Source organism: Vigna angularis, chromosome 9 (assembly GCF_016808095.1).
Source record: "Vigna angularis cultivar LongXiaoDou No.4 chromosome 9, ASM1680809v1, whole genome shotgun sequence".
NCBI lineage: Eukaryota > Viridiplantae > Streptophyta > Magnoliopsida > Fabales > Fabaceae > Vigna > Vigna angularis.
The window spans coordinates 26,275,112-26,291,285 of NC_068978.1; the positions used below are offsets into that span (position 1 = coordinate 26,275,112).

General features: G+C 30.2%; 1 protein-coding gene across 2 annotated transcripts; it reads right to left on the reverse strand.

Moving 5' to 3' along the window:
- Nucleotides 1-489: 489 nt before the first annotated feature.
- LOC108347336 (uncharacterized) lies at nt 490-3,488 on the reverse strand. 2 transcript variants are annotated; one of them, XM_052867989.1, is made up of 5 exons: nt 3,342-3,488; nt 3,184-3,259; nt 2,554-2,975; nt 1,485-1,713; nt 490-973 (listed from the first exon to the last, which is right to left on the reverse strand). In XM_052867989.1, the coding sequence occupies exons 1-5, from the start codon at nt 3,357-3,359 to the stop codon at nt 954-956; spliced, it is 765 nt and encodes a 254-aa protein (XP_052723949.1). In that variant the 5' UTR covers nt 3,360-3,488; the 3' UTR covers nt 490-953. The 2 variants fall into 2 exon arrangements, with proteins under 2 accessions (XP_052723949.1, XP_017441993.1); XM_017586504.2 differs by having other exon boundaries at nt 497-973; nt 1,485-1,710.
- Between the last annotated feature and the right edge of the window lie 12,686 nt (nt 3,489-16,174).

Here is a 16,174-nt window from a genome sequence, read left to right on the forward strand (position 1 = left end):
CTCTGAAGGACAAGAACACAAAAATAATCGGTCAAAACAAACGAAAATCATACATAAAGTAGTAAATTAACATGTATTTGTATCAAATGAAAGAAAGATTACATGTTATGGTCGTCAAACTTCGTTCGAGAAAAGTTTGAGCAGAGAAGAGAGTTTCGCGCGCTAAGATAAAGTGAATGAATTTTAAATCTTCCGCTCAAAGTTTTATTGAATTCAATAACCTTTTGACATCTAACGCGGAGGCATTCGACATTTTATATTCTTTTACATCGAATTACAATTCTAAACGACGTTTAATAATATTGCATTTATTTACAAAAATATTACCGGTCATTTTTAACGTTGGCTATTGAGTGGTTGGACGTTGAATACGTGACGTTATACGTTGTTTTTGTATTAATATATAATAATATAATGTAATGTTTAATAACAAATAATACTGTTTTACTTTAAATTCTTTCATTGTCACTTATTTTTTATTGAGTCCCGTTATCTTATAGTCTAAAAAAGAACCAAACTACATTAAACATCCTATCGTTTAGAGAGGTTGCAAAATAAAAAATAGAAAATTTTCTCATAGTGAAAAAATTACCTGAAACACTCTGCTTTACTTGTAAACTCTTCAATATTATTTAAGCCAATTTCAACTAAGTTTGATGAAGTAGATGCCAAACATACTCATTTCGTTTCCTAAAACAAAAATATAGATATAGTCTTTTCATCCACAAGTACGATGAACACCAGAAGAAAATCACTAGATGCTGATGTTACATTTCCTTTTTCTTGCCAATCAATCTAGCTATTTTCAGTAAGCCACCAAGAATTCCTAGAATATCCATTCGATATAGACGGAAACCATAGACATAAACTTGTAAAGTTTATTGTTTGGTGAAAAGTTCTCCCTCTATGTAGTAGTATAGTATAATATTTTTTTTTTCCTCACATACTTTTCTTCATAGTTCCAGCACCACAACTGTTAATCCAACAAAACGAGGATTAGTCAAGCATATACAACAAGTATATAGGTAGGTTTGCAATAATTCTTTTTGTAAATACTTACAAAAACTAATCAATAAGTTTTTAGTATATGAAATTATGTTTCATTTCATAAAATTGCATAAATTCAGTTCGTAACAAGATATTTGCATTCCATTTAAATATTAATCAAATTTATAAAGTGAAAATTTACGAAAATGGTGATTTTTTGTTTGTTATTATAAGTAGATAAATTTTTAAAAAATTATACCACAATGGATGAGTTGTTTTTGCTAACACGACTTTTGATAAAAAAAAAAGTCAAAGTCGTTTCTCTTCACACAAGTTATAGATTTTCGTAATCTTTTAAAAATCTACAATAAACCTACTTATGTATCATAATTTAGTGATAATTGGGACATGATATTTCCAACAAAGTTTATTATAAACTTGTATTCTCTTAAAAGGTGCTGAAAAAAGATTGGTAAAGTAAATACAAGTTGGCTTACATTCAGAATCTGTGGTGATCCAGTTTTCTTTTCTGCAAGTGTTGTTGCGAGGGATGTAAATTTGTGAATTTGAAATGTTGGTTTGAACATTCTGAGACAAAGTAGCTAGTGAGAGAACAGATGAACTATCCACATCCCACGTGAAACTGATCTTTGGTGATTCACAGCTTCCTCGATCTTCTTCTGCAAATGCTCCTACGTTTCCTTCTCTTCTATACTGTAAAACCTGCTATGAAAATTTCATGATGTCCACTGTTAAGTCACTCGATCATAGTAAATTCAACTGAGAAACTACACAATTGAAGTTGTTATAATCAAATTCTTAATCATGGTTTAAAAATTTCAGTTCACAACCACAATTTGGATGGAAATATTGTGATGTAAAGATTTCTCAAGTTCGCATATATTATATCCCAAATTATATATATACTTACAACTCTTCTTAAAATAAGCAATTATTCAGTCACTAACATATATTTATGATATAATGAATGACCTTAATACACCCTTACGCTGAGGTATAGATATCATCAAGTGTGAGACTAGACATTAACCCTTCACACTGAGGTATAGATATCATCAAGTGTGAGACTAGACATTAACTCTTCACACTGAGGTATAGATATCATCGAACGTGAGACTAGACATTAATGGATGATATGATAGATAATCTGATAGATGATCTGATAACGGCCCGACAGTAGGTGAAAGAACATGTCTAATAAACAATAAATAGCTATAATAGACTCCAACTATAGCTCTGATACCATGTGAAAAAAATAGACTTTAAATCTAACTCAACTATACAAAACCGGCTTTTAAAAAAAGTTTGCATCTATTTATATATATATATATATATATATATATATATATATATATATATATATATATATATATATTATAAATTAACCTTATATAATATTTCCAACACTTTCAAATATACTGATATAATTTACATTCATAGACAATTACTTTCACTGTCGTGTGAAAATAACGATGAAACTATAATAATGACTTCAACAAGTTTATTTCTTTAATGAGTTGAGAGTGAAAGGGCTCTAAATTTTACCTTATGTTCATAGAATTCTTCTATTTTGTCTTCTTTTGTTGAAGCAACTCTTCTGAGTAGCTCTTTCATTCTTGAAATGGGCTTCTTTCTCCCATTACCTTCACTTGGATCCTTTGCTTCAGCATTGAAACAATAATTTTTAATTGTTTTAGTTGTTTTCGAGAATGATTCATCTGATATAGGCAAAACCTTGTTTCCTACATGAATAGCAAAATCTTCTTCTCTCTTCATATTCAGGATGAAACTCCTTCTGTTCAAGTTTCTTTTTCTGTGTAGGTAGATGTTTCTGTAAAAACAAGCCTTTGGAATGTCTTTTCCACAGATAAAAATAAACAGCTTCAAGTTCTTGCTCCGAAGCTTTCTACCTTCGATTCCCTTTGTTCCTCTAAGTGTAATCATATTTTTTCCTTTACCCTTTTTATCTGAAAAACAAAAACATCAGAAAAAACACTCATCACTTTCTGATACAACTTTTTCATACTATTTTTCATACCCTTTTTAGTCCTTAAGGAGAAATTAAAACTATATCACTTTTAACAAAATTAAGAATTCAAAACATATAGTTTTTTTTTATAAGAGATTACAACTGATATCTCACCCATAAACGAAAGTTATAAGAATGGCTGTTACCTCTTATCATTGTTTTCCAGTTGCTGCTCCTCCCTATTTGATGATCATTTTTCCCTTTAGAGACCCATTGAAGAATCTGTTAAAGAACATATAAACTTTATTCAAGTAAATAATTTCCACCATATGATAAATATACCAATACACAACAAAGCATATACCTGCATTGTTAAGAGCATATACTACTTTCCCACTATATATGTTGTTCTTCTTTGAGGGTCAGACAAAAATTAAATTGAAGTTGCAATGATTTGAAGGAATGTGGTGAGACAAAGTGACAAAGCAACCTTTGTGAGTGAGGAATGTTTGGTGATGATTTTGATTCACACATGAACCCTTTATATATATATAGTTATATATTGCATGATCGAGTGGTGTGTGTAAAGGGAAAAGGACTAGATTTAATAAGAATGTTTCAGCTTATGTGGAGCGGTTCATAGCCATACACTTGTATGTTGGTGATGCGGAGAACCCAACTAACATGAATTGAAGACACATAAATATAGTATTTGTTCTTTTTGTGAGAAAGAAAAATTAAATACACTAGTTTCGTGACTGTATAATTTGATTGCTGCAAAATTTTAATTTCAGATTTCATTATCTATTTTTCAAGATTATGTAATTTTTATCTATTGTTTGTTTAGAATTTAATTGTTGCCAAAAAAATACGAATGTATATTCATCTAAATGATATTTATTAAAGTTCATTGTGAAACTAAAACTTTATAGGTACCAAAATTATGCATTTGTGAAATTATAAGGATAAAATTAATTTAAATTGAAAAAATTAAAGAGAAAAAAAAATATAAAATAAAATAATTCTATGATGAAAAGTGATAAAAAAAGTTATTTTATAAAAATATATTTCAGCAGGTTTTAAAGAATATTAGAACATGACATTTAAGTTTAAGAATTAGTTGTTCCAAATTATCATATTTATATTCCAATGATTTAAGATTTTAGTTATAACGTTGTATGGTTATAACTCTTAATTTATGTATAAAATATGTTATAGGTGATAATTGAATATGTTTGAATAACTTAAGTTTATAGTGATGAACTAAGAACAGATTTTTTGTTTAATATTTTTTTAATTTATTTTTTATTAACACGTTGAATTTATATTTAAATAAAGTACGGGTGCCAAAGTTTGGGTAAAAGTTTATAAGTATTCAACAAATATGGAATATGAAAGGGTATGGATGTTTTATTATTATTGGATATAAAAACTAATTGTACGTTAGATACTTATGAGGAGTGGTAAAACATGTCACTTTCATTTGTTTTGACTTACTTTACTTTTGATCTATTAAAAATGGAATGGGTTGGATTCATTCACTGTGAAAATGGATTTTTTTTTGTAAATATTAATAATTGAAGTTATAATATTGTTGCATGATTGTATTCTTAAAATAATATAATATAGAATAGTTAATCTTTTAATATTTCATTCAAAATGATAAAAAAAAAACAAGTCATGATAAAATTAATAATTGTTGTAGAACATTTTTTTAATTTGTAAGGGTGAATGATGTTATTTTTTTATGTTAAAAATTAGTTGTCTTGAACCATGTTTACAAATATATTTTATATAATAATATTTAATTTTAGTATCAAATTATTTTATTAAAATATTTTTCTGACAATAAATAATTTTTATAATATTGAAAAAATATAATTTGCAGTACCGGTAGTTTTGGGTTCCAAAATCCTGGATAATTTCCATAATATTAAAAAAAAAATTGCAATCTCGACAATTTTGGAAATCTCAGAAGTACCAGTTTCAAAAACTTCCTAAAGTAATAGTATTTTATTAATTTCAATAATTAACGACGATTTTGGAAAATAAAAATCTGAAGGTAATGGCGGTTTTAAAAATCGCCAAAATAAAAACAGTTTTTTCAAATAATCGTTGAAAATAATTAATGATGCTGCTTTTTTCAGTAATTTTCGTAACTGCAAGAAACGTATTTAAAGAAAGTTAAAATCGATAACGTCAAATTAAATCCGTAGTAAAATTGGACATTCTTGTAGTATCAATTTTCTCCCTCTTCTATTTTTAATTCAGTTTGATAAATTAAGAAAAATGAGTAAAAATATATGGATGAATTAAAAATTTCAATCCAATACACGTAAAATTTTTAAAAGATTAAAAGACTAATTTATTAATCGTAATTCATTTTGTCTCCTATTAGTTATGCTTATTGTTAGCCTATATATAAAGATGGTAATCAAATTAAGGATGTGAGCTAAATACGAGAACATACTTTATTATTAATTATATTTTAGTATTTATCAAGTTACTTACCTTCTTCTAGTTTAATGTATAATGAATTATTAATTAATATGTATAGTATTAAGAAAAATATTATTTTAACAATTTTTTTTTTATAACTCTTTTACAATATTGTCAACATACATGCACAGCCTTTCCCCATCCAGATATCATTAGAATGTATCAACATAGATGCGTAAATTTGTACCTCCAAATGCTCTTTTTTTTTTTTATCTTTGTATTTAAAAAATATTCTAATTTTGTTCTCATGTTTATTATAGTATTGGCATATTAATATTTGAGTGGAACATTTAATATTGTTAATTAAAAAATAAAAAAAAATAGTATTAAAATTGTGGAATATTACTGTACCAGTAGGGACCGGATGCCATACAGGATGGACGTCGAACGTCACGTCATTGGACCATCAAACGGACCGGACGTCCACGTCACCATATGGGACCCAGGAAATTACCCTTCTACTTACTGTTAGGAAGGGTTGGGCACGGTAGGCCGGATGTCCGTGTGCCCACAATCATGCAATCTTACCGCTTGACACCCAGGGAAAAAGCAACTCACGAGAAGCCGGCCGGCCAGGCCGTGGACCAGTCAGTTATCCCTATAAGGCCCGGCCGGTCATGAGGCTAAGTCCCACGAGACCGGCCGGTCGCGTTATTAATCAACTTAGTTTAAGGTAACTAGTGGTTAAAAGCTATTAAACTGAATTGGGCCGTGATTAACTTTTCACTAATTCTAAGTCCATAGTAAAAACTATAAATACAGATTCAGGGTGAGTAATAAATAAGTTGCATTACAGCACATTTATTACTGACTTTGAACTAACACCTACTCTAAACAAATTCTATATAGAAAGTGTCTACTATAATGATTTAGAAAAAAAAAAACAGATAGAACCTGCAAATGAGACCAGTAGAAGATAAACCTCTAATGCGCGATCAGGTCCATGAAGGTAGCGTATCTGTGACGTATTTGATACGGATACGTTTAAATTTAATGAGAATTCGTGTGAGCGTGCCTGAAAATTCGCGTGAGAGTGCAGGATAAATTATATCTGTTACTGTTAGAGGAATGGTATATATTTTTATATTCATTTGATACACAGTATAAAAATAAAATAATTTTAAAAATATAGTTTTATATTTTTTTTAAAAGGAAGAGAATAAAAAAATAAGTAAGAGTAGTAGGTACGTCGAAGAATATTTTTTTATTGAAAGTTTGATTGAAATCGTCACAGGGAAAGTGTTTGATTTAAATGTCTTCTTTACTTTATTAATATCTAAGGGTTCAGGTTTTCTTTAATTTATTAAAGAGTTTTTATTTTATTTTATTTAGTATTCTTATCTTTAATATTAACAACCCATCATAAAACTAAATTTGAATATTTTCTTTAGTTTATTAACTATTGTTCAGTTTCTCTTTAAAATATATTTTTAATAATAATTACAATAAATAAAAATGATTTCAAATAAGATTTAAGTTGAATTTCAAAATATTAATAATGTAACATCCCAAAATTATACAGTCATCAACTATATACTTAGAATAATCACATGTATTAATATGGCAAAACAGTCCTAAAATAGGAGGGGTTAAATTCGCGAATGGCCGAACGGCCTTACAAGCATAATATACGTTACGAGCGTTTACAAAACAATGAGGACGAATGGTTTACAAAATAAAATATCGAACGTCCAAGTATCTACAACAAGCAAAAGGGCGCTCGCTCACAAGCGGCCCGCTACCCTAAATACACTAACTAAAAACCGAACGTGCTACTGTTCGGCCTTCACTTCTACCTCTACGAGATTGGCGTCCTCCAAATTTTCTTCTTCCAGCGTTTCTTCAAGTAACGCCTCTCCGTCTGCTCACATCCACACGGATGATCATTGCATAGACAAGACGAAAGTTCATGGACGAACGACAACACAAGGAAACAACACAGGGTAAGCTTATTGAATTTAATTCAAGCCAAAACATACATTTCATACATATCAAATATATCAAATGAATCATAACACATACATTCAATACATCCATAACTCAATCCAAATCCTGATACTAGACCGACCGTCCGGACTGTATGAATTCTGTGTAGCTACGACGTCCGTGCACCCAGGTGGGATAGCTGTAATACTCGTCAGCAGCCACCTGAGGTTAGTCCGTTCTGTCCAAGTTACAGTTATGGACTAAGACCTCCTGCCATTCCCACGCATGACATACCCCTCTCTACTTGAGAACGGGCACTCACGGAATATCAGGATGACCCGCCAGCTAAGCTTACCACATTCATACTTTACAAATCTCAATTTCCATTCAAGAGTCGTTCCTCCCTGGAACGCTCGTTCAAATTCAACAATCATAATTTCATCTCTTACACCATTCGCACATCTTAATCTTTCCTCTTATTCACATTTTCATTCTTAGTTCCACTTTCATAAAAGGACGAACGTCCAGCCCTCTTTGTAATAGAGGACGAACGTCAATAGATCTATTGGACGGACGCTATTTAAATTTATGGACGAACGAGTATGGGAATTCAGGACGAACACTATTTCAATTCAGAACGGACGCTATTTCAATTCAGGACGGACGCTATTTCAATTCAGGACGGACGCTATTTCAATTCAGGACGAACGCTATTACCGTTCGTTTGATAATTACGGAAAGAACGAGCGTTCGGTATAGGACCGAGCGCTACTTATCATTTACACTTTTTGGACGAGCGTTCGGTCTGAGACCGAGCGCCACTTAGGACGTACGCTTTTAGGTCGAGGCTATCCGCTGATTCAAAATCATGGAAAATTTGGAATTTATATATAAGATGAGATACTTTAATAATTTGACTAAGAGTTCAAAGGGATATTTTCAGGCTTCTCAAATTCTTACCCAACACTCAGGATGTCTACGTTTGGCCGAACGCTCAAACGTAAAACTATATTTAAGAGGGCGTTCGTCCTCAGGGATAATCCTTTCCAATTGAAAGGGTTCGACTACTTCAAAGAATTTACTAGAAATACCGAACGGTCAAAGACCGTTTCGATACGAACGTTCATTTTCATAGGATTTAGATATTCAAACTCACATTTCAGTATACAAATCTTTTCCCGTATAGGCTTTCATACATCAGTTTACTCCAAATCATAGTACAAATCCATACATTTTCATACATCATCTCATCATACAACTCATTTTTCAATTAAATCAAACCATAGAACATTACATCATTTTAGAATCATTTTCATATACCAACAGTCCAATATCATGAATCGTAGTTCAAGCATCACACAAACGCACATGCAGTACAGAACATCATATGAATTAAATCTAATAAGCTTCCCTTACCCGGATTCAGTAGCGAACGTCCTAAATGAGTGGATATTGATTCGACTAAAAGAAGCTCTCTCAACGTTTCTCTTAAGCTCTCCAACTAAACTAACCAAAAGAAAAAAAGAAGGGCTTAGTCTACACCGTTGCATGCAGCTGAATACAGTTTACAGGAACTCCAGAAACGAGTGTCCAAGTGAAACTTTCCAGAACTGGAAGTGGTTCGGTCCAAGATGAAGCTCACGTTGCAGTGGTCGTTCTCACGGTGCTGAAACGTGAACGGAGCAGAGAATAGTTAGTTGCAGAAGAGAGAAGGAGAATGGTTTTTAGAGAGAAGATGGAGAATTTGGGATTCAGAAATTCTAGGGAAGAAGATGAAGTGTGCTGAGAAAGGGGAAGAGTGATGCCAGCTCCAGGTCGTGCGTTGGATAATTCCTCTCGTGTATTTTCAATTGTCGAGAGGCGTATGCTACCACTCGTTTGCTTTGCATCAATACACAACCCAAACCTTGTAGAGACGCATCACAGTATACTTCAAAAGGTTTGGCCGTGTTTGGAATTACCAAAACTGGGGCGCTTGTCAACTTCTGTTTCAACTCCTGAAAGCTGGATTCACACCGATCGGTCCAAGCGAACGGGTGATCTTTCCTGGTCAGCTGAGTTAACGGTGCTACTATCTTAGAAAATCCTTCTATGAAACGCCTATAGTAGCCAGCGAGTCCCACAAAGCTTCTAACTTCTGTTACCGAACGTGGGCTTTCCCATTCCAATACCGCTCGCACCTTGGCCGGATCAACTGAAATCCCCCCAGCGGACACAACGTGACCCAAGAACTGCACTTAGTCTACACCGTTGCATGCAGCTGAATACAATTTACAGGAACTCCAGAAACGAGCGTCCAAGTGAAACTTACCAGAACTGGAAGTGGTTCGGTCCAAGATGAAGCTCACGTTGCAGTGGTCGTTCTCACGGTGCTGAAACGTGAACGGAGCAGAGAATAGTGAGTTGCAGAAGAGAGAAGGAGAATGGTTTTTAGAGAGAAGATGGAGAATTTGGGATTCAGAAATTCTAGGGAAGAAGATGAAGTGTGCTGAGAAAGGGGAAGAGTTTTCCATAAATCAATTTTCTCTTCCCAGGCAGGACGTGCATCCATTCCTCTGCTGCCACATGCCTTCCATTAACGTTTTGGAACGTTCCAAAAATGACATCTGGCCGTTGCATACAAAGTGAGTACGTGTGTGTCTTTAATGGCACTGAACACGTGTCACGGGCATTAATGAAAGCAGAGTGGTGATTCAGCAGTGAATTTAATGGACGTGACAAATAACAACTAATAAGTATTATAACAGTTTAAAAAATATAAACTATGAAATTAAATATTTATATATATAACAAGAATTCATAAACATCTTAACAATTCAAAAGAGCATGACAGTATAAAAAGCAACCGTTATTCATATAATTTCAAAGTAAATGAAAATTTTAAAATAAAAATATAAAGTTTTTTTAAGCATATATTTTCTTGTTTAGATTAAGAGAATATAATATATATAATAAATTGGCAGATGAATAATAATAACTCTACATGTTATACAAGCCTACATTATATGTTTATATATACCACTTTTAATTTGTCATTAAGGGTCTACAAAGGAAAATTATTTGAAGTGACATTTAATTATTTTATTCTTGTTATTGTTATTCTGGATGTATTTGACAAGATTGCATTATATATATTTTTTATCTTCTTTTTAAGGTATTTTTCTTTCTTTTATAGTTTTTTTATTTATTATTTTCTACTAGATTTTGCTCATTATTGACTTTATTTACTTCTAAGCAAATGTAATATTTTATTTATGACTAGGTGAGTAAAACAAATATCAACACCAATATCAAATTCTTCTAATTCTAATTCAAAAATTCCAAATTTATTTTATAAGAGGTTAGGCAAGTTTATTTTATTCTTTTATGGCTATATGCTCTTTTATTAGACATAGGAACAAAAGAGGAAACAATTGTATATTTATGTTCTCATTTATTTTTTAATTTTCTAAATTTAGTTACTTTTATATTTTAAAAGAATATTTTTATTAGAATTTGTTATAATTAAGTTTATTGATCATGAAATACAAAAACATGTTAAAAGTAACTTTTTAGTTGCATAAATATTATTTGAATATTTTTAGATGTGTTAATGCAACGACAATTAAGTTGAGTTATATGAAGGTGAGAAATAAATTGGTCATCGTTCGATGACATCTTAAAGATAAATCCAAGAATACAGAATAATAAAAATCACAATAAGTAAAACCAAATACCAAACATTGCATGAAGAAGACAACAAAAAACATGAAAATTGAAAAAATTTACCTAAGCCAGGAAAAGGAAACAAATAACAAAAATTGGATCTTGCGGTTTTCACGATTTTTCTGTAGAAAGACTTTAATAATTGATAAATGTTTATGATAAAAGATAATTTAGAAAAAATATATCTTTAAAAATTTTATTTGATATTTTTGAATAATTACCTTATTCAAATATATTAGTAAATATCAAAAGATAATATTTGTCAAATCTTTTTTAATCTAGCAAAGATCTTCTCAAATATTTTTAGATCTCCACAACAAGTAAATATATGTTAAAGATATTAGATTACTTAGAAGATAATTGGAAGATATTACATTATCAGAAAGAAAATTACAACAATAGAAAAGTCAAAAACAAAACATAGTCCAATTTTTATATCAATAGACTTAGGAAAACACATTAGAAGAGCTGAGAAACCCTTTAGGGACCTAATTTTTTCCTCTTCACCATCTTTCACGTTCTCCACCTTCTCTCTTATTTTGTTATTTCTAAAGCTCATGGAGTGTTAAGACTCTGATATTGATTTTGTTGTAATTTCTTAACTGCATTTTGATATTAGATGAATAAATTTGTTTGTTCTTTTAATTCTTGTTGTGATTTATTTTTATCTATATTTTTTGCTTCTTAATCAAGTAAAAGTAATTATTTCTACATTGTAGCATGTTAGTATGTTCTTTAAATCTACATAACATATTAATCATATGATTCTAAGGGTTTTTAATTTTAATTGAGAAATTACTTTGACTAAAGTTAAAAACTTTCATGTGATTGATTGAGATTTTGCCAATAATTGAGAATGTACTTTGATTAAAGGTAAAATTTTTAACAAGAATTAATCAAGAATGTACTTTAGTTAATTAGCTTTTTACTTAATATAAGAGGTCAAAGAATATACATGATTAAACATAGTAATATTTAAGTGAGAATGTACTTTGAGTAAATTTACAATGTTTAATCTATAAAGTCCTTGCTTGAAATTGACAATGTACTTTGGTTAATAGAGAGAATGTCAACAAATTAATTGAGAGTTTGGTTAATTTAAATCTAAGACAATAATTAATTGAGCAATAATCTTTAGATAATAAATGTTGAATCCTATTTTGATAACATACTAGAATCAACATATTTTCATTATTATTACTTTTATATCTTTTTATCTTTTCAATTCTATTTCTTTCTATCATTATTATTATTTTATTTAGTCTTTTACTTATTTTTTTTATTTTCTATTATCTTTATTTTGTTTGACTAAACTTTTTGTATAGTTATGATAAAAACTAATTTGTTAGGAATCAATTTTGTGTTCGTTGGGATATGACTTAGGCTTTACTTCTTTATTTTGTTAGTTACTGACTTAGAAATACTAAAGTTACTATATTTTAGTGTTCGCGTACAGTTTGCAATCAGAAATATACCAGTAAGTATATTATGTTGTTGTAATAAACAAGTGTCGTATCTACAGGGATTTGGTAGAAAACACAATGCTTTAACTATTTTGATCTTTTGTAAAACAATTGATGGGTAGCAAACAAGGTTGTATTGGTGAAAATGTTATAAAATCAATTGTAAATCAGTTTTAGCTACTAAATGAGTGACTTTTGAATGACTAAACCATGTTGAAGCTCGACTTCACAGATTTTCCCTCTCTTGCATTAGATCTACCTCCAAACATGAAGCTTTAGGTGATCAAGTCCTACAAGTTCGCTTAGGTGTAACTCTAGGTACATTCCTAGCATGCAGAGCCTAGGATCACCACCCTTCAATATGATTTCTCAATGTTTGCTAGAATATTTCACCTGCATTAAGATCAAGACTCTATCTTACACACCCTAGATATACTCCTAGCATCTAAAAGCTCACATGATAACTAATTAGATCACAACTTAAGACCAATTCCTACTCAATATTAAGCTAGTTAGATAAGATGAGTGATAAGTTAATCCAACATTAAATATAAATCAATTAACAAACGTTAGATCAAAAGAAATCATACATAAATGGAAGGTATTACCGAATACAAGAGATTTCAAATTTGTTTATATCTTGCTCCAACACATGGAGATTTAGCTTCTCATGAATGATAGAAAGAAGTACAAGCAATGAAGAGAATATATCTCTTAATCCTCTAAAGATTGTTGAGACAAAATCAAAATGTCTAGCAAACCATATTTTGAAGTTTATCAAACAATATTCAACAAAATATTACTTATAGAAAACAATGTCTAATAAAAGAAAGCATTGTCTTACTAAATGAAGTGTCTCTTTGAGACTTAAACAACGTTTTATAAAGAAAGCATCTTAAATAATACATCATGTAACGAAAGCGGTTAAACGATATAAAAAACATATATAAGTGTCTAATCAATAAAGTGAACTTAGACTAGTGCTAAACCATATAAAATTTCTAATAGAGTACTAAAAAATCCTTACGTTTGAACTAAGCAACATGTGTACATTCAAATGATAAAGCGCCTAAAAGCTAACTTTACATAATATTAAGAGAAAAGCTTTATAAGACAAGCATCTAATAAACATGTCATCTACATCATCTAAATTACCATCAAAACGATGCATTAATTAAATGATGTTGACATATTCAAGAATGCTCTAAACACATAATGTACTTTACAATCATCATTAGATAATATATTTAATACTATACGAAAAAATGCTTTTGTGTTGCATGGTTTGTTCCCTTTATCTGTACGAAAATAACCACATCAACCTTTATCTGAAAACTCAAAACGAAGAAACATTGAGAAATAAGAATCTCTATTCCAAGCTACTAGCCTAGAAGGATCATAAAAGCTACCTTGGTGAAAGCACTTATGCCCTACAATGTAGACTTGAGTCTGATCAAGCTACCTTAAAAGGCTATGAAGCCTATTTTGAAATCAACTCAATGTCCAACGATCATCTCGCAAAAGAGTTTATACAAGGAAGATAAACTAAAGAGAAGACGTTGTTGAAGCATAAGAGAAAAGAGGTGAAAAAAGAAGAAAGAAAATGAAAGAGAAAAAGATGAAGTATATGCTTAAGGAATATCATCATTTATCAGCTCTACTTTATCTTAATACTTATATCGTCTGATGCTCTTCAACCCAACATAAATGATGAAAACAAACTCAAGCAATAAAAAATGTGGAGCGAAAGCTATAATCACATATAGCCTTCTACTTTATCTTCATGCCTATAACATTTTATGCTTCCATACTGAAAGGAAGAGAAGAAGAAAAGAGAAGAGAAGAGAAGAAGAAAATATAAGATGAAAGAGTAAAATATTCTATCCAATAGATAATAAATAGTGATTTAGAATTTTATTTACTAAAACATTTGAAAGTATAATTTGTCATTTCTAGTTCATATATACAACTTAGTTTAATATATTTACAATATTCAATTTAGATAATATTTATTAATTATGTTTCAATTGTGGTATGATTCAAAACAAATAACATTATATATTTTTTTAATATAAAATGAATCATCATATAAAAAACGTGTCGTACCCTATTTTTTTTAAGATAAAACGAATCATTGTATTAGGTACATGTCATATTCGATACTTGTATCATATTATTATAGAATTTAATGTATGTAAACTAAGATTACAACTTGAAGTTTAACTCTATGTAAACTCTTGGTCGTTTATCACAATTTTTTTATTATTGTAGTTGAACAACATTTCTTTTTTAATAATGAGAATAAATATGTTTTTTGTCTCCAAAATATTGACTAAAATTGTATTTCATCCTTGTTCAAAATATGTAGTAATTTTTTCCATACATGGTATAAATGAATGTAAAATGTCCTTAGTAGTAAATGACAACTAACGATATTAGAGTTTTTATCTTCTCTATTACTCTCTCTTTGGTGACGGCGGACCTAGAGGTGGGCTTAGAGACTAAACATTCCACAAAGACTATCTACATTGATAGTAGAAAATACACATTTTCTACTGGAAAGTCGGAACAATTAGATGTAGTCTATAAACCTTAAAAAGATTTTATTAAAGGAACATTCACAATTAAGATAAAATTAACATGTTTATTAAATATTAGAAAGGAAAAACATTTTAATTTTTAAAATATCAGTTTAATTGAATTAAATTTGTGAGCCACCAAAAAATTGTATAACACTGATTTTGCATATGTATTTTTAGAGAAAGATATTTTGATGTGGGTTAGTTCTTGTGGGCACAAGTTGGGGAGCCATCAATGTCAGAAGTGAGGAAGTAGACTCTAGAATTTAATTAAAACTGTTTGTAACAATGACATACATTTTAATGAAAGCTACGGAAGCCCGTTTCAAAAGCACTTGTCAGATCCATCAATACCAAGGCCCATCCTCAGCGACGTGTTTCTTTGTCCACCATTTCTAATGAATCATGGTTGACGTGGCATAATTTCAGCGACAAAGATTTTTCTCCCAGCTTATCAGCTTTGGACAAGTGGTTTTGGGTACAAAAACTTTTAAAAGGTTTATTTTAACTAATAAAAAGGATAACTATAGGTTTTCTTCTTATTTTTCCACCTGAAAATATATGTATTGAGAAATTGGTATAAATAAGTTTAGTGAATGAAATAACGGAAATATTTTTTAGTTTGAGAGAGTAAATAACGAAAATATTTTTTAGTTTCGGAGAGAGTGAATGAAAATGTTACACATATTTTAGGCAAGATTGAAGTTCTAGAAAAAAAAAACTGAGTCTTTAAAATAAGAACTAAAATACTTCTAGTCTATACCTTTCATTCTCTTTAGTGCGTGGGTCTTAGTTCGTATGGCCTATTAACAATTTGTACGGAAATATTAACTATACGTTTCATTTCTTTAGCAACTTTGTCCACAATTGTATTGATCACTGTGTGGATTTGGTGCAGTTGGACATTAAGCACTGGATCTATAATACATATATTGGTGATATGGGGATAGTAATTATTGGTTGGGATTTGGCAATTGGGCTTCATGTGGTTTTAGTGTGGGTGATCATTAATGGAGATATGAGAG